This window comes from Panthera uncia, chromosome F1, assembly GCF_023721935.1.
Source record: "Panthera uncia isolate 11264 chromosome F1, Puncia_PCG_1.0, whole genome shotgun sequence".
In the NCBI taxonomy this organism is placed as follows: Eukaryota; Metazoa; Chordata; class Mammalia; order Carnivora; family Felidae; genus Panthera; species Panthera uncia.
In genome coordinates, this window is record NC_064813.1 from 7821435 (window position 1) to 7845872 (window position 24438).

A 24438-nucleotide genomic window follows, 5' to 3' on the forward strand; every position below is an offset into this window, starting at 1 on the left:
GTTCATCTATAAACGTGTGAATGAGTGTGTGTGCTCACATGCATGCACGTATGGGTGTGATGTCTCCGGAAATAGGAAAATGCCGCCTCGCTTATTTCACATAATCCTGAACCATTTCACTATGAAGTTCATTATTTTCCTTCTCATGTTCTTCTTTACGTATCGTCTTACTCTATTTTTGAGGAAATAAAGCTAAAAAATTAGAAGGCACCAGGGAGAAAAAGAGGTGGAGAAAAGCTTTCATATTTATATGAGGCAATCCATTTCTGTTTTCACACTATTTGTCCATAATTGTAACAGCCAATACTTCCTGAGCACTTACAGTGATGCCAAACAAGCACTTTGTATGTGTTAACTCCTGCCAATAGCACAGCTACCTCAGGAGAAAAGTTCTCAGGTTCTGAGAGGAGTCGGGCGTGGAGGTTATAAGTAACATGCCCAGGTGCCAGATGACAAGGGCCCTGCTGGGCAGGGCAGCCAAGCTCCGCATCCCCCACCAGGCACCTGCCACCACACCTCCTCAGGGACCCGGCAGCCTTCTCCACTGCCAGAACCCAGCTGCTCTGATCACTGAAGGGCTAACCACTACTGTTGAAACTGTAATCATGGGATGGTTCTTTTAAATATATTCTACTCGTATAAAGCTTGTCGCTAGTTGAAAATGAACCAATAGGTGGAATTATTTGCTTTCGATATTTAACACCATTCCTTTCAATGTTATAGTGAAACACTGTGTAGTTTGTAACATTATATATTGCAGTAAAATCTCTCCTAGTTTGAAAGTGGAAGCCTGAAACCTACAAATTTAGCACTGAGTGACAATAATTGTAAAGAGCAGGGGTACTTATCGTTCATAAAGTGCTTCTGTGTTCATTATCTCATTTACCTCCCCCACAGCCCTCCGAGGGAGGGAAGACCCGTCTGGGTGTTTCATTTTGTAAACGTGAAAGAGACATGAAAACATGTAAGCCAGCTCATTAAGTTTCCTATTTAACAGCATAGCTGGTAAAACAGAGGAGCCGGAATATGAGCCACCTTTTAACTCCACGTCCAAGGTTGTTGTTGGGACCTTCTGTACTTGTTAAGATTATGACAAAATCACGTGGCTTGTGAATTTTTCTGATTTTATCTGAGAAATTTTGAAGGATCATCCTTTAATTGTGCTGATGCCACATGGTTCAGTAAGACTCCCTGAGGAAGACTGCCAGACGCAGTTACCAAAATCTCAGCAATTGCTCCAAAACTTGGCAATCTCCTTATTTTAGTGACATCTGGCTTACTTTTTGGAGTAACTCCGAAATATGGCTTATGGATTCTGCTGCACCTGAGACATATGTGTCTACAACACATAGACAAAAGAGAAGAAGGAAGGAAGGATGGAAGGAGAGAGGGAGGAAATAAGGAGGAAGGAAGGAAGGAAGGAAAGAAAAAAGGAGGAAGAAAGAAAGGAAGGAGGGAGGGAGGAAGGAAGGAGGATGGATGGAAGGAAGGAAAGAAAGAAGGAGGAAGGGAAGGAGGAAGGAAGGAAGGAAGTGAAGGAAGGATGGAAGGGTGAGAAGAGGGAAGAATCCAACTTTCAAATTACCTGGCTATTAAAGACTGTTATTAATCCTTTCTGAGAAGCTGTTACTAGTAAATCGAACTGAGGGATCTTGACGATGCATTTAATCACATCCCGTCTTCTACTACCTGTCAACAACATAATATTCATTTCATCTCCCAGCACTAAAGATCCTAAAACTAATTTGTTAGGTTTGTTTTTAAAGAAAGAGTAAAGCATCTTTTTTACCTTTTTGCTGAAAAAGTAAAGTAGAATAAAACCATAAAAACCAGCAAGTGTTACTTTTTAATTATCCCCAGAGATACTAAACTGAACCTGTAACCCTTTCCAATTCAATGTGGTGCATGGATTCCCAGAGAAAATGTGTATATGCTCATGCCCCTGGCACATATTTTACAGAAAATGTATATTTTACAGAGAATGTGTTTTCCAAACATCTTTTGGAATCATTCCATTTTGAGATTTCCACATCTTTCAGGAATCCTTTCTTTGAACTGTCACCCTCATGGTTTACACAGAATAAAAGTCTAATATGATCTCAGGCTTTCCAGCATAAAAGAATGAAACCACCTTAATACTGTTAAGGTTTTTTTCTTTTCTTTTTTTTTTTTTTTTTTTTGTTCATTAGTTTTTACTTTGTTTTGAAAACAACGTTGGACACTTTCATTTTCCTTTGCCTATGTACTGAATTGATAAAACCACATATATGCAGCTGGGACAGCTGCCTAGCTTCAGTTGTCTGATGATCGTTTCCATGGCCTGATGATGGGCTCTGGTGAGGTCCAAGGGTCGGGCTGAGGAAGGTTGGAAGACAAAGGTGGGCTTGGTTCACAAGTGACTGCAGGAAGTTCAGGTGCTTTTTAAAGAGACACCAGATGCGACTTAGACTACATGCTTCATCTCAGAATGTCTGGGATGAAATGGAGGGCAGGGGCAGATTCTGGGGTTTGCCTTCCTCCTTGTGGGCTTCTTCCTCCCCAGAGGGAAGAAAGGAAAGAAAACCCAAAGTGTCAACAGTGGGGAGGGATGGGTCCCAGGCTCAAATTTAAAAAGAAATGACGTATGTTCTTGAGACTTCTATGCTGAGATGACCCTCCTCTGTGATTGGCCCAAGTTCACAGTTTTAGAGATACAGGGTTAAACTTCCATGTGATAATTAAGGGAAGTGTAGGAAGGAGTTCTAATTACTTAAAAAAATGAAATTTCAGAAAATTTTAAAGGAAATGTGATTTCATCTTGTGCTTGGGCATACGGTATTGAGGTGCCATCGTACAGAGCTTGCACTCACTTGAGATATGAACCTTTCCAGAAAAATGTGAATTATTTTCCCCCAACATTCTTTATTTAGGGTCCCTCAGAGCAATGATCATATTTCAAACCTAACCTCAGCTACAATTTCTATTTTACTCTCAATATTTACTTTTGAGAAAATATTAAAACCCATATTGATTTGGAAAAGAAATTAAAAATATCACCTGAAATGACAACTCGCTGTTTTCTAGAAACAAGGAAAACCAAATTGTCTTCATCCATCTGGGAAGCAAGAGCATCTTCTTCAGAGGAGAAGTATCCAAAGATCTAAAATGCCAAAGAACACACGTAAACATGTAGAAGATCTCAAAGTTGGCTGTAAAGTCACAGATTTGATGTTGGTTAAATTTAAAGTTTAATTTGGATGAATAGTCAACACCTTGCTTTATAAATGCCAGTGCATAGCCCATAGCAAGAGAAGGTAGTTAATTATGTTCAACACCCCATGTGCTGATGGTGCATGATTTTTGAACAGTTACTGATTTTTCTTTTCTTTTTTTTTTTTAATTTTTAAGGCTTATTCATTTTTCAGAGACAGAGGGACAGAGCATGAGGGGGGAGGGGCAGAGAGAGAGGGAGACACAGAATTCAAAGCAGGCTCCAGGCTCCGAGCTGTCAGCACAGAGCCTGATGCAGGGCTCGAACTCACATACCGTGAGATCATGACCTGAGCTGAAGTCGTACACTTAACTGACTGAGCCACCCGGGTGCCCCCTGATTCTTCTTTCTGATGGATGAATTGGTGTACCAGGCTGGTGTCCTCGCTCAGACTGATAGTTCTTTTAGGAGCTAACTTTTGTCTGGAAGCCAAATCAGCCATCATCATACAGGGTCCCAACCGAGAATCTTAACATTGATTTTGGCCACTCTCAAATGGCTACTCTTGCCCATTTTCCATAAATCTTCCTGGGCAAGTTTTTTATCCCTACTCAGGGAAGTTTTGCATTTAAGAGACAGTGCAGTTTCTCTATTTAACCTTTCCAAATCCTAGTCTGTAGGCATGAAAATAAATTACTAGGAAAGAATCCTGGGGAGGAAAAGTAGTCTTTATTTGTGAATAAATTGTCAAATTATGTAATTCCAAGGAATTTGAAAAATTAGATAGCTTCCTTAAATTGTCTTATGAATAAGCAGAAGTATGATTCAAATAAACTAATGACACAGAATATTTCTCTGGCTTTATTTTTTGGAGTAACTCTGAAATTTATGATTTCATTATGAAATGATTATGCAATCATAAACCATATGATTTATGGTTTCTGCTGCACTTGATACACACGTATAATGCATGGACAAAAGGGAAGAAGGAAGGAGTGAAGGAAGGAAGGAAGGAAGGAAGGAGAGAAGAGGGAGGAATCGAACCCCCACTGCTGGGTAAATACGACCCCTTGTGTGCCTTGCACCCACACCACTGGGGCTGGTCACCCCCAGAGAAAACCTCCCAGCCTGCTGGACGCGGCCACCAATCGTTGAGGAGCTCCACCTTCCTGGGGCTTTGGTGACTGTCATCCCGTGCTTCTCTAGCTGATCTGGCTCATGGTGCACAGCACCAGTGTCCAGCTTGCTGCATTCATGTCCCAAACACACGCCCACCATCATTTCACTTTCAACAGCTGCCCTCACCTCCCACTTCAAATGACAGTGCAAGCCCCAAGCAAAAGTTTCCCCAGCATTTCTTGCCACCCTATGTACAAACCCAACCTGGGTTTGGACATGCCCTTTCTCCTTTCCATCCCTTTCGGAGGAAGATGTGTTTCTCCTGTCTTAATCTCTCCACCTGCTCTCTGCATCCATGCCACCCTCAGAGCTTGTCACCTCTCCCCTTATCAGTCCCTCTTTCTCCCTTTCTCCAGACTTCCTTTCAGCATGTTCAGATGTTGCACATCTTAAAAACACAAATACCACAAACCTCCGAAGGGCAATTATGGGAAATAACTCTTAGTCCCTGTCTTGCTTTTCTCATCTCCACCTTTCTGCTCCAAGTGCTGTAACTCCTCCCACTGCTGTTGAACTTGAGTTCCTCTTACAGCTGCATATTGGTTTTCCGTAGTTGTAACAGCAGACACACTCTTTTTGAATTTTGACACCTTTCCCCTTTCTCCCCGTTTGCTGCTGCTACCAAAACAAGTGACTACAAACATAGGGACTTCAACCAACACCCAGTTAGTGGCTCATAGCTCCATGGAAGGCCAACATGGGTCTTGATGGGCTAAAACCCAGATATCCATAGAGACGTGTTCTTTATTGAAGTCTTGGGAGGAATCTGTTATAAGCTCATTCAGGTCGTTGGCCTGAGGTCCCTGTTTCCTTGCTGGCTGAGCTGGGGCTGCATTTAGTGCCCAGAGGCCTCTCTTCAGACGAGGACATGGGCCCTCCGTTTCACACCAGCAATGGCCCCTCAAATCCCCCTTGCATCTGGAAGCCCCTTTGCCATCCACTTCTGTTTATAAGGATTCCTGTGATTACATGGGGCCCACACAGAAAACCCAGGATAATCTCCCTATTTTAATTCAGCTGATTAGTAACATTAATTGCATTTGCAAAATCCTTTTGTGGCAGTACCTAAATCACTGTGTGATTGCATAACCAGGGCACAGGAATCTTGGTGGGGGGGCACCTTTAGAATTCTATCATATCTTCATTTTAAAAATGCAGTTCTGAGGTGCTGAGTGGCTCAGTTTGTTTAGTGTCCGACTCTGGATTTCGACTAAGGATCTCATGGTTACTGAGATTGAGTCCCGCATCGGGCTCTGTACTGAATGTGGAACCTGCTTGGGATTCTCTCTCTCTCTCTGTCTCTCTTTCTGTCTCTTCCCCCACTCTTCTCTCTCTCTCTCTTCCCAAATAAATAAATGAACGTTAAACAATAAGTAAAATAAATAAAAATGCAGTTCAGTATAACTTAAATTACTTGTGCAAAATACAACAAAAAATGACAAACACTAGCAACCAATTTAACTCCAGATAATAGTGTGAGATTAATTTTAGATAATAATGTGAAATGATGATGTTAATGATGTTATTTCTGTGCTGATGAATTCCAGTTTTTCGCAGGGGTAGGAGAACTGCACACATATCTGTTGTCACCTAATTTGAAACAACGTTCTATGTGTCTATGATACTTATATTTGATTTTATAATTTTATTTTTTTATGAATATAATTTATTGTCAAATTGGCTTATATATACAATGGAATACTACTTGGCAATGAGAAACAACGAAATCATGCCATTTTGCAGCAACAAGGATGGAACTGGAAGGTATGCTGAGTGAAATGAGTCAGTCAGAGAGTGACAGATCTGTTTTCACTCATATGTGGATCTTGAGAAACTTAACAGAAACTTAACAGAACAAGAAGGGGAAAAGATAGTTATGAACAGAGAGGGAGGGAGGCAAACCACAAGAGATTCTTAAATACAGAGAACAACCTGAGGGTGGATAGGAGATGGGGGAGAGGGAATGAGCACTGGGTGTTGTATGATACCTATATTTTAAAAGCAGTTTACAGATAGCCATTTAACTCAATTTGCAATTTTGGTGTAATTCGTACAGAGATAGTGAGAACATATCTGCTAAATGTCTGAGAACAGATGTGGGAGGATGTCCTTTGAGGGGCCACACTGGTGCTTTAGACTAGCACTTAGGTCCAAATGCAGGTTCCAAACCTACAGGTCATGTGACCTCAGGCACATTCTTTCATTTCTCTGTGCCTGAGTTTTCCCATCTGTAAAATACTAATAATTCCCCAAACTTATGCTTTGGTGTCAGAATCAGATGAGGGAATCATGATTGGATTACTTAGGAATTCAGAAGATTAGAAAGTACCTAGATTGCACCACGTGCTGGGTAGGAACTGAATCGAAGTCAACATTTGAGTAAATATCATTCCCAATTTTATGAGACAGTATGGGAAGCAGAGCTCAGGTGTCCTCTTTACTAGCTGAAACCTGTCCACTGGGCACCCCTGCTACCTGCACAGATAGCACATTGACCATGCAGTCAGTCATATGTGTGTTTTATAGTCACATCTGTAGATAGGTACGTGCCCTCTTGCAGGGCATCTGCTCTTATAAATGACAAATTGTGCTACTTTTTCTTATAATGTTACACAATAGTACAATGCTTACCATAAGTGATTTCCAAAGGATCCTAAAAATTACAATTTTCTGAGGAAAAATTTAAGAGCCTTTCTACCAGATAAACTCCTTCAGAAGAGACAGGTAAAGGGGAGCCTGGGTGAGTCAGTCGGTTGAGTGCCCGACTTCAGCTCAGGTCATGATCTCACAGTTCGTGAGTTCAAGCCCCAGGTCAGGATCTGTGCAGACAGCCAGAGACTGGAACCTGCTTCGGATTCTGTGTCTCCCCCTCTCTCTGTGTCTCTCTCTCTGCCCTTCTCCTGCTCATACTGTGTCTCTTTCTCTCAAAAAAAAAAAATAAAATAAAATAATAAAAAAAAGGAGACAGCTAAAGCTTTACATTTTGAAAGGAAATGTTTCAATGTTTGTAATGTTTTTAAAGAGCAGAAAACATCTTTCGTATGATGATCTATAGCCTCAAGGATGTCAAATTTCTCTTTCAACAATTCAGATTTTTTTTTTTGAATTTATTGTCAAATTGGATTCCATACAACACCCAGTGCTCATCCCAAAAGGTGCCCTCCTCAATACCCATCACCCACCCTCCCCTCCCTCCCACCCCCCATCAACCCTCAGTTTGTTCTCAGTGTTTAAGAGTCTCTTATGCTTTGGTTCTCTCCCACTCTAACCTCTTTTTTTTTTTTTTTTTTTTTACTTCCCCTCCCCCACGGGTTTCTGTTAAGTTTCTTAGGATCCACATAAGAGTGAAACCATATGGTATCTGTCTTTCTCTGTATGGCTTATTTCACTTAGCATCACACTCTCCAGTTCCATCCACGTTGCTACAAAGGGCCATATTTCATTCTTTCTCATTGCCACGTAGTATTCCATTGTGTATATAAACCACAATTTCTCTATCCATTCATCAGTTGATGGACATTTAGGCTCTTTCCACAATTTGGCTATTGTTGAGAGTGCTGCTAAAACATTGGGGTACAAGTGCCCCTATGTATCAGTACTCCTGTATCCCTTGGGTAAATTCCTAGCAGTGCTACTGCTGGGTCATGGGGTAGGTCTATTTTTAATTTTCTGAGGAACCTCCACACTGTTTTCCAGAGCGGCTGCACCAGTTTGCATTCCCACCAACAGTGCAGGAGGGTTCCCGTTTCTCCACATCCTCTCCAGCATCTATAGTCTCCTGATTTGTTCATTTTGGCCATTCTGACTGGCATGAGGTGATATCTGAGTGTGGTTTTGATTTGTATTTCCCTGATGAGGAGCGATGTTGAGCATCTTTTCATGTGCCTGTTGGTCATCCAGATGTCTTCTTTAGAGAAGTGTCTATTCATGTTTTCTGCCCATTTCTTCACTGGATTATTTGTTTTTTGGGTGTGGAGTTTGGTGAGCTCTTTATAGATTTTGGATACTAGCCCTTTGTCCGATATGTCATTTGCAAATATCTTTTCCCATTCCGTTGGTTGCCTTTTAGTTTTGTTGGTTGTTTCCTTTGCTGTGCAGAAGCTTTTTATCTTCATAAGGTCCCAGTAATTCATTTTTGCTTTTAATTCCCTTGCCTTTGGAGATGTGTCAAGTAAGAAATTGCTGAGGCTGAGGTCAGAGAGGTCTTTTCCTGTTTTCTCCTCTAGGGTTTTGATGGTTTCCTGTCTCACATTCAGGTCCTTTATCCATTTTGAGTTTATTTTTGTGAATGGTGTGAGAAAGTGGTCTAGTTTCAACCTTCTGCATGTTGCTGTCCAGCACCATTTGTTAAAGAGACTGTCTTTTTTCCATCGGATGTTCTTTCCTGCTTTGTCAAAGATTAGTTGGCCATACGTTTGTGGGTCTGGTTCTGGGGTTTCTATTCTATTCCATTGGTCTATGTGTCTGTTTTTGTGCCAATACCATGCTGTCTTGATGATGACAGCTTTGTAGTAGAGGCTAAAGTCTGGGGTTGTGGTGCCTCCTGCTTTGGTCTTCTTCTTCAAAATTACTTTGGCTATTCGGGGCCTTTTGTGGTTCCATATGAATTTTAGGATCGCTTGTTCTAGCTTCGAGAAGAATGCTGGTGCAATTTTGATTGGGATTGCATTGATTGTGTAGATAGCTTTGGGTAATATTGACATTTTGACAATATTAATTTTTCAACCCATGAGCATGGAATATTTTTCCATTTCTTTATATCTTCTTCAATTTCCTTCATAAGCTTTCTATAGTTTTCAGCATACAGATCTTTTACATCTTTGGTTAGGTTTATTCCTAGGTATTTTATACTTCTTGGTGCAATTGTGAATGGGATCAGTTTCTTTATTTGTCTTTCTGTTGCTTCATTATTAGTGTATAAGAATGCAACTGATTTCTGTACATTGATTTTGTACCCTGTGACTTTGCTGAATTCATGTATCAGTTCTAGCAGACTTTTGGTAGAGTCTATTGGATTTTCCATGTATAGTATCATGTCATCTGCAAAAAGCAAAAGCTTGACTTCATCTTTGCCAATTTTTATGCCTTTGATTTCCTTTTGTTGTCTTATTGCTGATGCTAGCACTTCCAACACTACGTTAAACAACAGTGGTGAGTGGACATCCCTGTCGTGTTCCTGATCTCAGGGAAAAAGCTCTCAGTTTTTCCCCATTGAGGATGATGTTAGCTGTGGGCTTTTCATAAATGGCTTTTATGATGTTTAAGTATGTTCCTTCTATCCCGACTTTCTGGAGGATTTTTATTAAGAAAGGATGCTGAATTTTGTCACATGCTTTTTCTGCATTGATTGATGGGATCATATGGTTCTTATCTTTTCTTTTATTAATGTGATGTATCACGTCGATTGATTTGCGAATGTTGAACCAGCCCTGCATCCCAGGAATGAATCCCACTTGATCATGGTGAATAATTCTTTTTATATGCTGTTGAATTCGATTTGCTAGTATCTTATTGAGAATTTTTGCATAACAATTCAGATTTTAGACAGGTAATTGTGCATGTGACATGCTTAGAGTACTTTATAACTATATAACTATTAAGAATGCATTAGAATATTAATTTTCTTTTAATTATGTTATTTAAAGGACTTGCTCCATGCTTTAAGTGATTCATCTATTTAACTATACTTTTCCTGATTACATAAGGAATATGTAGAACATTCAAAGAAAATAAAAAGCAGAAGAAAATAAAAGCCTCTCTGCACCTTATTTTTTTAGCCTACCCTGGAGCATTTAAAAAATATTTTTGAAGTTAGCAGAAACAGTTTTAGATTTATAATAACTCACTTTAAATTCACTTTTGGGAGAACACCGTTATAGGCATTCCATATGGTGTTGCATGCCTCTTTTTAAAATTAGTTTGAGTCTGCTCCCAGAAAAAAAATGTGTTTGTGAATCGCCCACTGGAAACATAGACTAACATTGTGTTGTTGTGTCAGAATCTCCCAGTGACTAGTTTGATAAATTTAAGATAATCACATTACTTTAGATCTCTTTATATCTAATTTTTCCTCCTTATAAATTAAAAAGGGAGATCTAGATGTTTTAGTTGAATTATAATTTTTTGCTCTTCTATAAATGTCCATTTTTCCAACTGTGTTTATATCTAAAACCTAGGGGGAAAAGTGTATTTGCATCTAAAAACCTAGAAAAACAAAGTGTACCTTTTTGTGACATTGCTACCATAAAGAAATTTATATTCAAAAACAGTTTTGTATATTCAGTGCCTGACTTTAAAAGAATAAACCTAGTTCTTATTACCTGATAAGATTAACAATGGCTGATAAAAAAAAATGGTAATCCAAACTGAAAAAAACTTAATCTTCCAGCACTGAATTTCCATTTTACAGATGATGGATCTGAAGCTCAGAAAGGTTAGGTCACATTGCTCAAAATAGAAATGCCTCTTAGGAGCATTGGCACAGATAGTTGGTGACGAAAATGACAGAACAATAAAAGAGGCTTCCTGAACTATTTTCTCCAACCTCATTATCCTTTATATACATACAGTGTGCAGAGGCTGGTCACAAGTGTTTGTATTAAACTTGTGTGTGATTTATAAGGACCCAAGTGATGTGACTGAATAATGTCATATGAAATTACTGGACAGAGAAGGAGAAAATCTCAGATCCAGGATCAAAACTCATTTTTTTCTGTGGCTTTAGGTAAGTCAATTAACCTTTCTGTGTTTCATTGTCCTCGTCTTTATTATTGTAATAACATTATCTTCCATAATCTACATGGGGGGGGTTATCATGAAGATTAAATGAGAACATAAAAAGGAGGTGTCTGAAAAAACAAATGTGAGTTAATTCTGGTGTTCTAACAGGAAAGGTCAGGAAAAGGAGAAAGAGAGAGTAGATGTGGGAAAGAACAAGGTTGCATTTCCTCATCTACACAATGAAACAATCTGGATTGACTGAATTCATCCATTCATTCATTTATTTCAAGAACAAAAGAGTGTTTTGTTTATTTACAACAAATCATTTGTAACATATTTCTCTCTCTTCAAAACAGAGAACCCTACAAAATACACAGAGGCCAAATTATCCGTTAAAGTAGAACTCCAGGTAAGTGGATTAACCAGAGTTAATTGGTTTGAGCATTGGTTTCCTGAATCTAGGTGTGTGATATAATATAAACAGACTTCTGTTATTTCTTGAAATGCATAAATTATTTGATGTTCACGTGAATCATTTGTTTTGTTTTTGTTTTAAGTTTATTTATTTATTTTGAGAGAAATAGAGAGAGAGGGAGAGAATCCTAAGCAGATTCCACACCATCATTGCAGAGTCCAATACAGGGCTCGAACTCATGAAAACGTGAGATCATGGCTTGAGCTGAAACCAAGAGTTGGATGCTTAATCGACTGAGCCACCAGGCACCCCAACATGAATCATTTGTTATATACTCATTTGCATATTTTTAGGGATCCAAAAATATCGCATTAGAAATTCCAGCACATGAACCATTGAGTGTGTGAGAAATATTCATTAAAAAATTGAGAACAGTAAGGATGATTGTCAACATCATGGCTACTCAAAGTTTAGTGACATAGAATTTAAGGTACCAATAGATGGGACAATATCCAAAGGATTTACACAGTGTGACTGAGCCCAGATCCTTGGAAAAACACGTTCATTTTGTACACTTACAAGATTTAGGAAAAAAAACAGCCATTTCTGTATTCCTGAAAAATTACTGACTGTTTTAGTGTTCATTTGATTTCTCAAACTTTTTAAGTCTTTCAGTGGTTAAGGGCTTTTGTTGATATCGATGATAGATAGATAGATAGCTCATATGTATACTTATCTTCTTTTTTTTTTATTTTTAAAAAACAAAATTTTTTTTAACGTTTATTTATTTTTGAGACAGAGAGAGACAGAGCATGAACAGGGGAGGGGCAGAGAGAGAGGGAGACACAGAATCTGAAACAGGCTCCAGGCTCTGAGCTATCAGCACAGAGCCCAACGCGGGGCTCAAACTCACGGACCGTGAGATCATGACCTGAGCCGAAGTCGGACTCTTAACCGACCAAGCCACCCAGGCGCCCTGTATACTTATCTTCTATTTTATTGAATTAGTAGATTAAAAAGGACAAAACAACCGCCTTTGCACTTGCAATCTTGCTTTTAGATCCATCCCTGGGACCTACGCTTATAGAGCCATTTGAACTTTCTGCAATGACAAGACTTTTCTGTAATCTCTCCTATCCAATATGATAGTCTCTGGCCTCATTGGATATTGAACCCTAGAAAAGTAATCAGCACAACTGAGGAGTTGAATTGTTAATTTAATTTAATTTAATTTAATTTAAATGTAACTAGCCCTTGTGACTACTGTTGGTTAGCTCAGCTTTAGAGGGTCCACTCTAGTTCATGATGCTAAGGGGCCATTGTCCACCAGGAGTTCATACTTTTAAACCATGACCTAGATTCCTGAGGCCCCAGAATTCCCTTCCTAAAGGACTCCAAGCCTTCTTTCAGGCCCATCAAGTCTCTTTTAGGTACATCCTCATGAGGGTGGACCACACACCACTGGTTTGTGCACCCCTAGGACTGAAGAGTCCCCAAGGCAGAGTGTTGATGGAGAAGGAGCTTAGACATATGGGTTGGAGGTATCCATATATGCGCATGCATGGTCCCCATAATGTGGGATGGGGCCATTGGTGCAAAATTAAGGGAGGTGGGCTGGCACTAACTCTCTCCTTGTCTCTATATTTTAGTGTGAAACTGCAAGGTGTGAGAATTTTAAATTCTAACGTGGACTTCCAGGGCATTATTAAGGCATATTTTCAAAATTGGAGGATAAAACATATTTGCTTTAACAATTAGCTGAATTTATAATTTCACATATTATATATATATGTGAATTTATAATTTCACTTATTATATATATATTATATATATAGATATATGAATATATCAAATATTCACATATTTGATATCTAGGCCTCTATTTATACTTGTGCCCAAATAAAAGGGACATTTTGTACATTTGACTTCTCTGTAGAGCTAGTTGACAGTAAAGAATTTGACATTGCATTCTTCAGATAAACATTTCCAATCATGGTGGCTACTTATATCATTTTCTTTGAACTTGTGATATTTAAACACACTATATTAAACTTTTTTCTCTTATTCTTATGCTCTTGGAGAACAACGACAAATATCTTCTTATTTTTTCTGATACTGTTCCCAAAGAACAAAGTTGAATACTTTCTATGGTCTGTCCATCTTTCCGTTGTTTGTCAACAAAAATCCATCTTTGTTGATCAGGAGGAATTCCTTCTATGTCTATTTTGACAGTTTCTGTCCTTACCGATAAAAATATAATGAGAACAATATATATAACTTTAAAGTTTCCAGTAGCCACATGAAAAAATGTAAAAAAAAAAAGAATTAATTTTAATAGTGTATTTGTTTAATCCAATATGTCCAAAATATAATTTCAACATGTAACCGATAGTAAGATATTTTATAATCTTTTTGTGTATTACATCTTTGAAATCCGGTGTGTATTTTACAATTACAGCATATTTCAATTGAGACTAGTTACATTTCCAGTACTAAATAGCCTCATGTAACTAGAAGAAGTGTTTTGGGCAGTGCAGGTCTAGAGTTTCTAAGGGTTCAACCTCAAGGATGATGGTCTTTCCTAGTGAAGCTTCTTTGAGATTTTGTGTTGTACCTTCACTGAGGAAAAACAATCCAATGTTTCTCAGTCATTCTTTGACTGTCTTACTAATACAGCTGTCTGGTGTGACCTGAACCATCTAAGCAGGGGGCATATCAGGTCCTGGCCCAACCTTCATTTCAGGTGTTCTATCTTTAGGAATAACCAGCAGTTACTTTAAAGTTCCATTTAGCGTATTCTGACAAGATGACCATAATTCACTCTAATTTTAGCAACACAAACATTAATTCGTGGTAGTTCCAGAAAAACAGGTCACAATTGTATAGAAATCAGGTAATCATGCTGGAAATCTCAGAAATCTTCAGCTGAAAACCCAAGACATGTTGGAAAAGTGACCATTGAATAGAAGGCTTAAATATTTATTTACTTTAAAAAAAATTTTTTTAACGTTTATTTTTGAGACAGAGAGAGACAGAGCATGAACAGGGGAGGGTCAGAGAGAGAGTGAGACACAGAACCCGAAACAGGCTCCAGGCTCTGAGCTGTGAGCACAGAGCCAGACGCGGGGCTCGAACTCACAGACCGCGAGATCATGACCTGAGCCGAAGTCGACCTAACCGACTGAGCCACCCAGGCGCCCCCAGAAGGCTTAAATATTTATAATGCAAGCTCTGCTAAAACATTTCCATGGGCACAACAGGCTTTTAAAAAAAAAGAAAGAAAAGAAAAGAAACAAAAAGGAAAGATGGAAGGGAGGAAAGGAGGGAGAGAAAAAAGGAAAAAGAAGTAAGCTTGGCAATTACAATTCGTTGTCTTTGATACATGAGCCTTGTTCTCTGGTAATCCCTTTCCACTTCCACCTAGATATATATTTTTATACATAGGGTGCTTTCATATATTTGCTTTTGATATCATAATCAAGTAAAGATCTAAGTGAACATCATATTTTTACTTTTCATTTCTTGAAAAAAGAAAAAGCTTTAAAAATATGGTACACAGTAGAATCTTCATGCTAATCTGGAGACTGAAGCTTCCAGGCTTGTTAGTACTCACCAGAAGTTTGTGAGAATGTTTTTCAATTTCTAAAAGCAACCTGAAATATTTATAAGAATTATTAAATTGAGAAGAGATGTATTAAAATTCAATTACTGATGTGTTGGGTATCTATTAGCTTAGCTGTATTAATTCCAAAAATCTATTTTATTGAATTATTACATTTATAAATATTAACAAATTACTGGGGACAATTGAGATCTTTGTAAATTGAGTGCCTTAATAATTTTCCAGATCTTCTCTTAATCCTTCAGGTAAGTGTGATAGTCTTATACATTCCTTGATAGATTTATCAGTTGACATTTTCTACTATTTGTTATTCTTGTTTTTTTAACAAATTTTTTTACAAAAATTTAAAATTTATTTTTGAGAGATAGGCAGAACGTGAGCAGGAAAGGGGCAGAGAGAGAGGGAAACACAGAATATGAAGCAGGCTCCAGGCTGTAAGCTGTCAGCACAGAGCTGACAGTCAGTTAAGCATCCAATTTTCGCTCAGGTCTTGATTTCGCTGAGCTGAAATCAAGAGTCAGATGCTTAATAGACTGAACCACGCAGGAACCCTAATGGTGGCCATATCTTTATGGAGTTTACACATACCATGTACACATTGTGAGCTTAACCCCTGTGGGAGTAACTTTTTGATTAAATTATTCATCCTGAACAAGGAGAAATAATACCCAGATTTCATACAATGAACATGAAAAGTGACTACCTCACACCAGTCTACAGACACATCAGGGTTGTTGCAGAGCTTCCTGTAAAAACATTTCACATCTTGATTCTTCACTTCTGGACCAAAGAGTTCCTCCACGGCTGCATAAAACTTGTCATAATCAATTGCATCTGCATTGTAACAAAGTGCAGGAACATCGTTATCAGACTCCAAGGACTATATTGCATTTCTCAGCTCCCTTTTCTATTTTCTAATCTATTTCATTATTTCAACCTATTAAAACCAGATTCTGCTGCATTTTAAGGTTCTTTTAATTAGAAAGAGAACTCGTCCCTTGATTAAAATATTAGAAGAAAATATTTTACTTTGGTGTTTAGTTTTTCCTCCAAAACTTATATTTCAACTATTTTAGGAGTTTTATTCAGGAATACAAAGATCAGAAAGTGGATTACTTCCTTCCTGTCAGGAAAATTTTTACCAATCAAGAGTGTCTGCTACAGCCCATCTTCAAGGAAAGGGAGTAATTCTTGATAGGTTCTTTGAACCTATTTTGACACCACACACACACACACACACACACACACACCATACTTGAATATTGATTTTGCCAAACTTGGTGATTCACTTGGGAGCTACTGTTCTGTCTAAAGGCAAGAAGGAATTAGAAGCAAAGGTGCACTGAGAATTTGTTATGTGTGGGAACTGAGCTAGACACTGGAATTAGAATGCAAAATTAGATAGACAAGTTCCCTTCCTCTGGGAATTTATGTCCTAGTGGAAGACACAGCAAATCAACAAGTAAACCAACAAATAAAGTATTTACAGATTGTGATGGGCAAGACTAATTACTAGAGACGGACATTAGATTAATGGTTATCTAATGTGAGAGGTGACAGGACATGAGGAGACTCTGGGATGCTAGAAATGTTCTTTGTCTGGACCTGGTTGGCAGCTGCAGGTATGTTTACCAATGTCCAAATTTGCCGTGCTATATACTTAAGATTAGTTGTGTTCTTTGGGCTCCAATGTATGTATATTATACCTTAGGAGCAAAGTAAAAGTTATTAGGTATAGAGTGAGCTAAGTTCTGGGAAGGAAACCAATAGGGAGCTATGAGAGAATTCTCTATCTATCAGTGTTGGTGGGCAGGGAAGCCTTTCTAAGGACACAAGTAAAAACAGTTAAGCTAAGACCTAATAAGCAAAAAGAATTCAGCCATGTGTAAAGCTAGATAACAGCATTTTAGGCAGAGGCCAACCAAAGACTCATGTTCTGAGAAGGTGTATGGATATGGAGCATAGTGAGGACAGGGAAAGCACTGTGAGGTGAGATTACCAAGAAGGAGGGTTAAGCTGGAGTCAGTAGTTTGTAATTTATTCTAAGCATGAGAGTAAGCATGATGGTAAGGTATTGCCTTAAACTTTTCTCAAAGCACACTGGCTGCTGTAAGGACAGCTATAAAGAGTGACAGCTATAAGAGTGACAGCTATAAACCTAGCAAGGGCTAGTGCATTAATCTGGGATTCAGGTAGTAGAGGCTTGGCCAGAACGATGCACTAGCCAATGTACATCCTGGGCTGTCTTGGAAAGTCCAATTTATACTGATATTCTCAAATTAGTTAATAATAACAAACCCTTTCACTCTTGAAAGTGTCCTCAATTGGATGATAAGTGATATAGACACTGAGAGGTAGCACTGGCGATGGCGAGATATGGTTGGAAGTAGAATGACAAAGACTTATAACTGATTGGAAGCTGTTGGGGGCAGGAGTGGGGAGTGAAGGACAAGCAGGATTCCAGAGCAACAGGTCTCATCCAGGGGAGGATTTGCCGTCTATCTCCCACAGGGACATTGGCAATGTTGACTGTGGACAATTTTGATTGTTGCAGTTAGGAATGGAAGTGCTATGTCATCTAGTAGGTAGAGGCCAGAGATACTAACCATCCCACGATGCACAGGATAGCCCCTCCCTCACCCCACATACACATACACAGAACAAAGAATCATCCAGCCCCAAATGTCAATAGTGCCAAAGTTGAAAAATCCTGTTCTAGAATGACACTCACGGTTTTGGTTTTAAAACTCAGCAAGTATTGGTGTTATTTACCCAAACAGAAGCAACTGAGGAAGGACCATGGGTCTTGGAGGCGGGAGAATAAAGCATTCCCTCTTGGTCTTATTAAATGTAAAATTCCTATGAGATATTCAAATAGTTTAGCTGCTTTAAATTCACACCATTGTGAGTATGATGTGTCTCCTTATAAATGAGTCTCACTGTAAATGCCACTGGATGAGGATGATGAAACTTTCCTTTCCTGGATTATTTTAATTCTCTCAGGTCACTGACAAGATGATCGAACAGTAATATTACACAGATGAATTCCTTGGGTGAATTCCTTGACATCATTTTTGAGATAGACACTGTTACATTAAAAACATTCTCTCTAGTTCTTAGCTTCTTGCCTATCATGAGAAGTAGACCCTATTTTCCAGTACTTATGAATAAATATGAATATATGCTAGTATTAGAAGTCTGATGAAAGTTAAGATTATATTTCTTCTTTCTCAATCTTTTAGGTCAGTCCCTCTCTCATGGAAGGAAATTTATCTGTACTTATTATTTTCTATCAAATCTATACTGTATATCTACATATCTATTGTACACTATACTGTGGCATATTATAGTATAATATTATATAAAATATATATTGCTATATTAAAATATATTCTTTCTGTATAGATACATATTTACATATACATACACATAAACATATATACTATAGAGGAAGGAAGTTTTTCAATGTGGCTTTGTGATTGCAAGCTTTAAGTGAAAGCAAGATTAACTTGTTTGCTTAGCACACATTTCAAGAGTACTTCTTGGATATAAGACTCTGGGCTAACCATAAGGTTATAAAGCCTTCAAAGCACTCACAGTTCAAGTGCTACGGCAAAGAAGAGGCAGGAACACACACATTTCAGCAGGTTAGGTGCAGCAGGGAAATTCCTCAAGATGGCAAGTTAACAGTATGCTAAGGATGGCTTTGCCTGGGGAAAGTTCTTACAAAGAGATGACATTTGATTTGGGTCTTAAAAGATGAGCGAAAGTTATAGGCACAAAAAAGGGAGGAAAGGCACTCTACACTTGGGGAATGACACGTGCAAAATCAGAGTCATAAGTCATTGGGAATGCTGACAAGTTCATATTAGGACAGAAAGTTTATGAAGGGAAGTTCCAGGAGCTGAGGCTGGAAAGGTAGATTGAGGCATGGCTGGGAATAGCCCCGAATGTCAAGTTAACATATATGGACTTTAATGCTGAGTTAATAAGCCAGCAATGTGTCAGTTTAAAAAAAAAATTAAAAGAATAACTCTTGGGGCACCTGGGTGGCTCAGTTGGTTGAACATCCCACTCTTGATTTTGACTCAAGTCATGATCCCAGGGTGGTGGGATCGAGCCTCGCATTGGGTTCCAGCTGAGCATGGAACCTGGTTAAGATTCTCTCTCTCCTCCTTTCCCCCTCTCCCCCACTCATGTTCTCTTTCTCTCTTTGTCTAAAAAATTTTCAAAAATAAGGCAATAACACTTGGCAAGAAGACTATTATATTGAAAGGCTGTTGTAATAACCCAAGAGTGAGATACCATCATGAAATAGTCAAAGGTTATAGCAAGATATCTGGCTCAGGAGACTATGTAGATGGAGTCTCTGCTTTAAGGTTGATAGAGAACACAGGCAAGGCTAAAAAAAAAAAAAAAAAAAAAAAAAAGAGGCAAAGAAAGAATGAGAAAGGGAAAAAAAGAGAGAGGTGTGATGAGACACCCAGAAGGAGACAGTTTCTGGAAGCAGAGGCAGCAAGCTGCTAATGCAGTGAAATAGCCAAGTAAGCTGGAAAATGAAAACAATTGATTGAATTCGGCAGCCGTATTAAGGTGATGAAATACCTTGGTAAGAGCATTTTCAGCAAAGTGATGAGAGAAGTCAGACTTGAGTAGATTGAAAATTAAGTGGTGACACTGTGGGGAAATTTAGTGGTGAATCAAAGCAAAGGCATACAGTGGCAGCTTATAGGGAAGAACAAGTCAAGGTCAGGACGTTTGGGTATATTTTTAGTTTGAGAGGACAAAGCCAAAAAAAAAAGGAGATTTTGAAGTTGTTGCAGTAGAGTGATGGCTTTGGAGAAAAGGAGGGATAGAAGAATGAAAGGTGCTGGTTTGGGAAACTCAGAAGTGGAGTAAAGGGAGTTTGAGAGAATTCTTGTCTTTTGGCATTGCTTTTTCTTATGATGATGTAAGCTTGGCCAAGGGGAGCTGAGATCCAGACAGGGTTCAACAAAAGTGGTAAGGGTTTGGAAAATCAATTACAGATAATTACAGGTAAACAGACTGGGGAACATTTTTTTAACTATATAAAAATTAAAAAATAAAAGTTTTGTCTACAGGTTTAGAAAGCCCAGCCAAGTTCACAATCATCTAAATACTACATCCAGAAGCCCTGAGTCTTAGCTCTAACACATAGAGGTTGAGTGACTTGGGGTGACAAGTAAAATGGGGGTGATAGCAATAACAGTAATATTTGTTGTGAGAATCAATTAAATTATATTTATTAAGGTGATTTACAAATTCTTAAACACTATTCAAATAATACCAGTTTTGTGTTTGATATGGAAAGTCAACAATTTAACTCATTTGTGGCTGTCCAGCCTGGCACGTTAAGAGGCTGGCCATGCTGACCCCTTTGCAATTGTATGGGCTCTGCTGCTTTTCTTGTAACAGCAGGATTTGTTCCATTAGTCTTTTACTCTGCTGTTAAGCCTTATTTGTCACTGCTGTCGTCAGTGCCCCAAAGTTGTCCCCTTGAGTCCTGACCATGGTGGTGTACTTTCCATTCTGTGTTGGTATTTCTGCTGTTAATGATCCTGGCAGACCACTGCCTACCTTGTTCCCCTTACCTTGGCATGCTCCAAATTATTCCAGCCTAGAGACATAAGGGGAGGCCCAGGCAGTGAACAAAAGTTTCAGAAAAACTTTGCCCTGCTTATGAATGTCTTTATGGTCTCATGATACCCTTAAGAGGTGGCAGGGCAGCTTCTATGGCTCGCTAATGGTCACTGTGCACTACTGGGAATCCCAGGTCAACCAGCAAGACATCAGAGGTAGATCCCACAGAAGAATTCTTAGATGCCACTTAATGAAACCCCTTAATTTTACTTTTGATGTCTCAAATTTAGGTTCAAGGAAATGAACAAAGCTTCCCCAGGATGACTTAGCTAGTTAGGGACAGAGTCAGAACTCAGGCCTCCCATTCAATGTCTTTGCTATTAAGCAACATTGCTTCTCTTTGGTGGCTTAAAACATTGGACAGTTCTAACCACAGACCCAATTGGGTGCCCTATAATCACTGATCTTACCTTCTTTTTGTATAAACAGGCCTGCTCTTTCATCTCTTTTCTGGGCTGCTACATGTTCAATCAATTTTTCAAACCCTTTCAAGGCTGTCTTGAAATGGCTAATCTGAAGTGCAGTGTTTAAATGCTTTCCCTCCTTGATATCCATAGGGACATAGAGTTATTTATTTCTGTACAGAAATAAACAGCACAAATTTGCCAACTTGGAAAACCTTCCAGTTGGTACAGTGCCTCCCTGCTGTCTCAGTTTTGTCCCAGGTCTCATTCCTTCGGTCTTAAAATCCCATACTGTGGGTAGGAGTCAGAGTCGTCACTAGGATGTTAGCAGGGAGGAACCCTGACTTAATCTAATGCATTTCATATATGCAAACATTTCAGTAAGTATCCTGACCTCATAATGTTACCAGTGTCCTTCAAATGGCCCTCATTGCATCATAATATCTCTGTCACCTCCCCTTCCTTCATAATGAGGGCATTAAGCTTTCCTTCCCCACAAACTGTGCGTGCGCGTGTGTGTGTGTGTGTGTGTGTGTGTGTGTGTGTGTGTGTATGTATGTACACTGTCTGGAGGGAAGTCGAATAGGTAAAGGCCAGTGAAAGAGACTTGGCATTACTTTCCCTCTCCTAGATCTCTTCCTACCTCAAACCATCTGCCTTCCTCAAAATGCTGTGGAGAGTCACCTTACCACTCATTCTTGTAGCTTTGCTGGATATGGAACCAAAAACTTCTCAAGATGAAGGTATATTTCAGCATTTGTCATTTCTGTCCCAAATAAAGATATCTTTAGAGGTCCTAGGGAATAAAGAAGTTTCTTCTTCCTTTATGCATTGACCTTCAGTGGAAATGATCAAGTGAGGCAGGAGTGGGGAAGGGGTAGTTTTTGATTGAGACGAAAGTTCTTCAAGATGTTATTAGTTGAATGCAGCATGGGGAATATAGTCAATAATATTGTAATGATATAGGATGGTAACAGATGATAGCTACACTTATGGTGAGCATTGAGTAATGTCAAGCCACATGTTGTACACCTGAAATGAATATGACATTGTTTGTCAACTGTACTTCGGTAAAACAAAACAAAACAAAAAACCCTGACCAGCCCTTCTCAAACTATCAAGGTCATGAGAAATGAGGAATGTCTGAGAAACTATCGCAGTCGAGAGAAGCCTAAGGAGATTTGATTACTCAGTGTAATGTGGCATCCTGGTGGGGATCCTGGAACACAAAAAGACATTAGGTAAAAACTAAAGCAATCTGGCTAAGCTGGGGCCTTTAGTTATTAGCGAGTATCAAAACTGTTTCCTCAGTCGTAACAAGTACACTAGTACCAGATGTTAATAAAAAGAGAAACTGGGTGAGTAGGTATATGGGAACTGTCTGCACTATCTTCTGTTTTTCAGTAAATCAAAAACTGTTCTAGAGGGGTGCCTTGCTGGCTCAGTTGGAAGAACACGTGACGCTTGATCTCAGGATCATGAGACTGAGCCCCATGTTGGGTGTACAGATTGCTAAAAAATAAATAAACTTGAAAAAATAAAGTACATTTACAAGGTGAAATGGTTTCCCCGAGCTAGTCTAAAAAGATGATACAAGAGAAGGCATCCTGATGTCACCCCTCCATGTGCCTGTCTCTTGAGTCCCATTCCTGAAGCCTGGACTGATGCCATCTGTGTATCAGGGCATAGCTGTTATACTGCTCTCCACCTTTGCCATCACTTGGGAAATTTCCTTATCCAATCTCCTATGCCTTTCTTGTTATTCCCTCATTTTGGTGGCTTACGTACAAAAATAGTGCCTGGAAAATACATTTTTGTTATACCTTGCATGTTTGAAAATATTCTTGACCTTCTCTTGCATTTGATTGATATTAGGTTGGGTATAGAATCCTAGGTTGGAAATCACTTTCGTTTAATATTCTGAAGATTTTATTCCACTGTCTTTTGTTTCTCATGTTGTTACAAGAAGTCTTTTCAAATCAGTTTCTGCTGCTAATCATAAGCTAGTCTATCCCTGATTCTTTGTACATAACTTGTTTTTATCCCCTGCCCCTTACACACATGCACACACAGGAAGCTTATAAATGTTCTTTTTCTCCCAAGTGTATAAAAATTTCACTACAATGGGTATTGGTGTGGAGATATATCTCTCTCTCTGCTTTTAAGGGCAAGGTTCTCAGTGAAATTTCATTTTTAAACACATGTATGCATTTGTTTAAACGTCTGCATTGGGGAAGGGGAATGTGGACAGATACACAGTTTATACATCAAGCTGATTCCTACGCATCTGAGGAGCTATATGCACTAGGAGAACTGACATTCAGAACTGAAGACATGCAAGATTCTCTCTCTCCCTCTCTTTTTTAATTCAACTACATTCATTAAATTATGTTTCATAAGGCAGGAAAAGATGCAGATACATTTGGCAAGATATTTCTGTAAGGGCTCTGTTTCCCACCAGGGACCAAGGTTAGAGAGAGTAGGGAAGCATGCATCCCAGTCCTTGGAAGTTTACTTGATTGTGCAAGTGTTGAAGTTCCCTCTCACATGACATGTGTATGATGCGGAAGGCTGGGGGTTATCAGTGATCCCATGCAAGAATGACAGATAAAACATGTCTCCATTCCCCCTCACTGCCCCCTTGTATTTTATAAAGGATTTGCTTGGAATATAGGCACATGGATGATTTAATGCTCCAGTGTAGGAAGATATTAAAATGGACCCCTTGATGCCTTGGAAGTGGCCCCACAATACAACTGAAGAACTCCCCCATTCTAAAGGACAGGGCTGCACAGTCCATGCAGGAAGATGCACAGAGATACTGGGAAGCCAGTTCTGCAGGTAGTAGCTCATCCTCACCTTCAAACTACTGAAGAGAAGGTAGTTTCTTAGGAGATCGAGGAGAGCACTAGTTAACAGTTCCTTGGAATTTCAGAGCAGTCAAAGGGCCGAGACTTTTCTCAATTTCTTTCTACCCAGTGGGCACCAGAGGGGAGAAACTGAGGCTGGCCAGTTCTCCACAGCAGTCCACACCCAGAATTTGGTGTGACTAGAATGCATACATTTCGAGAGGAGTAGATGCTAGACTCTGAGGGCCCCTACTGGAGAAGACTGCCTGCAGGGTCTGGGGGCCCTAACCAGGGTCCTAGGGGGAGATGCAAGCAGACAGCTGACAAAGGCATTACCTCTGTCAAGGGACTTGTGAGAGAAAGATCTCTGTCACTTCAGGTCCTCAAAAGAACCCACA

The 24438-nt window shown here is 39.2% G+C and overlaps 1 protein-coding gene across 2 annotated transcripts in view; it reads right to left on the reverse strand.

Annotated features, from left to right (window-relative positions):
• The window catches only part of WDR64 (WD repeat domain 64), a 149936-nt gene extending 128406 nt beyond the window's left edge, over nt 1-21530 (reverse strand). The window contains exons 1-4 of one of the 2 annotated variants that reach the window (XM_049633850.1): nt 21198-21530; nt 15830-15960; nt 3037-3139; nt 1586-1689 (exon numbers count right to left, since the gene is read on the reverse strand). In XM_049633850.1, the coding sequence (XP_049489807.1) occupies nt 1586-1689; nt 3037-3139; nt 15830-15960; nt 21198-21342 (483 nt within the window). In that variant the 5' untranslated portion in view covers nt 21343-21530. Of the gene's footprint in view, nt 1-1585; nt 1690-3036; nt 3140-15829; nt 15961-21197 lie in introns of those variants that run through there. The other variant, XM_049633852.1, reaches the window with a different exon arrangement.
• Between the last annotated feature and the right edge of the window lie 2908 nt (nt 21531-24438).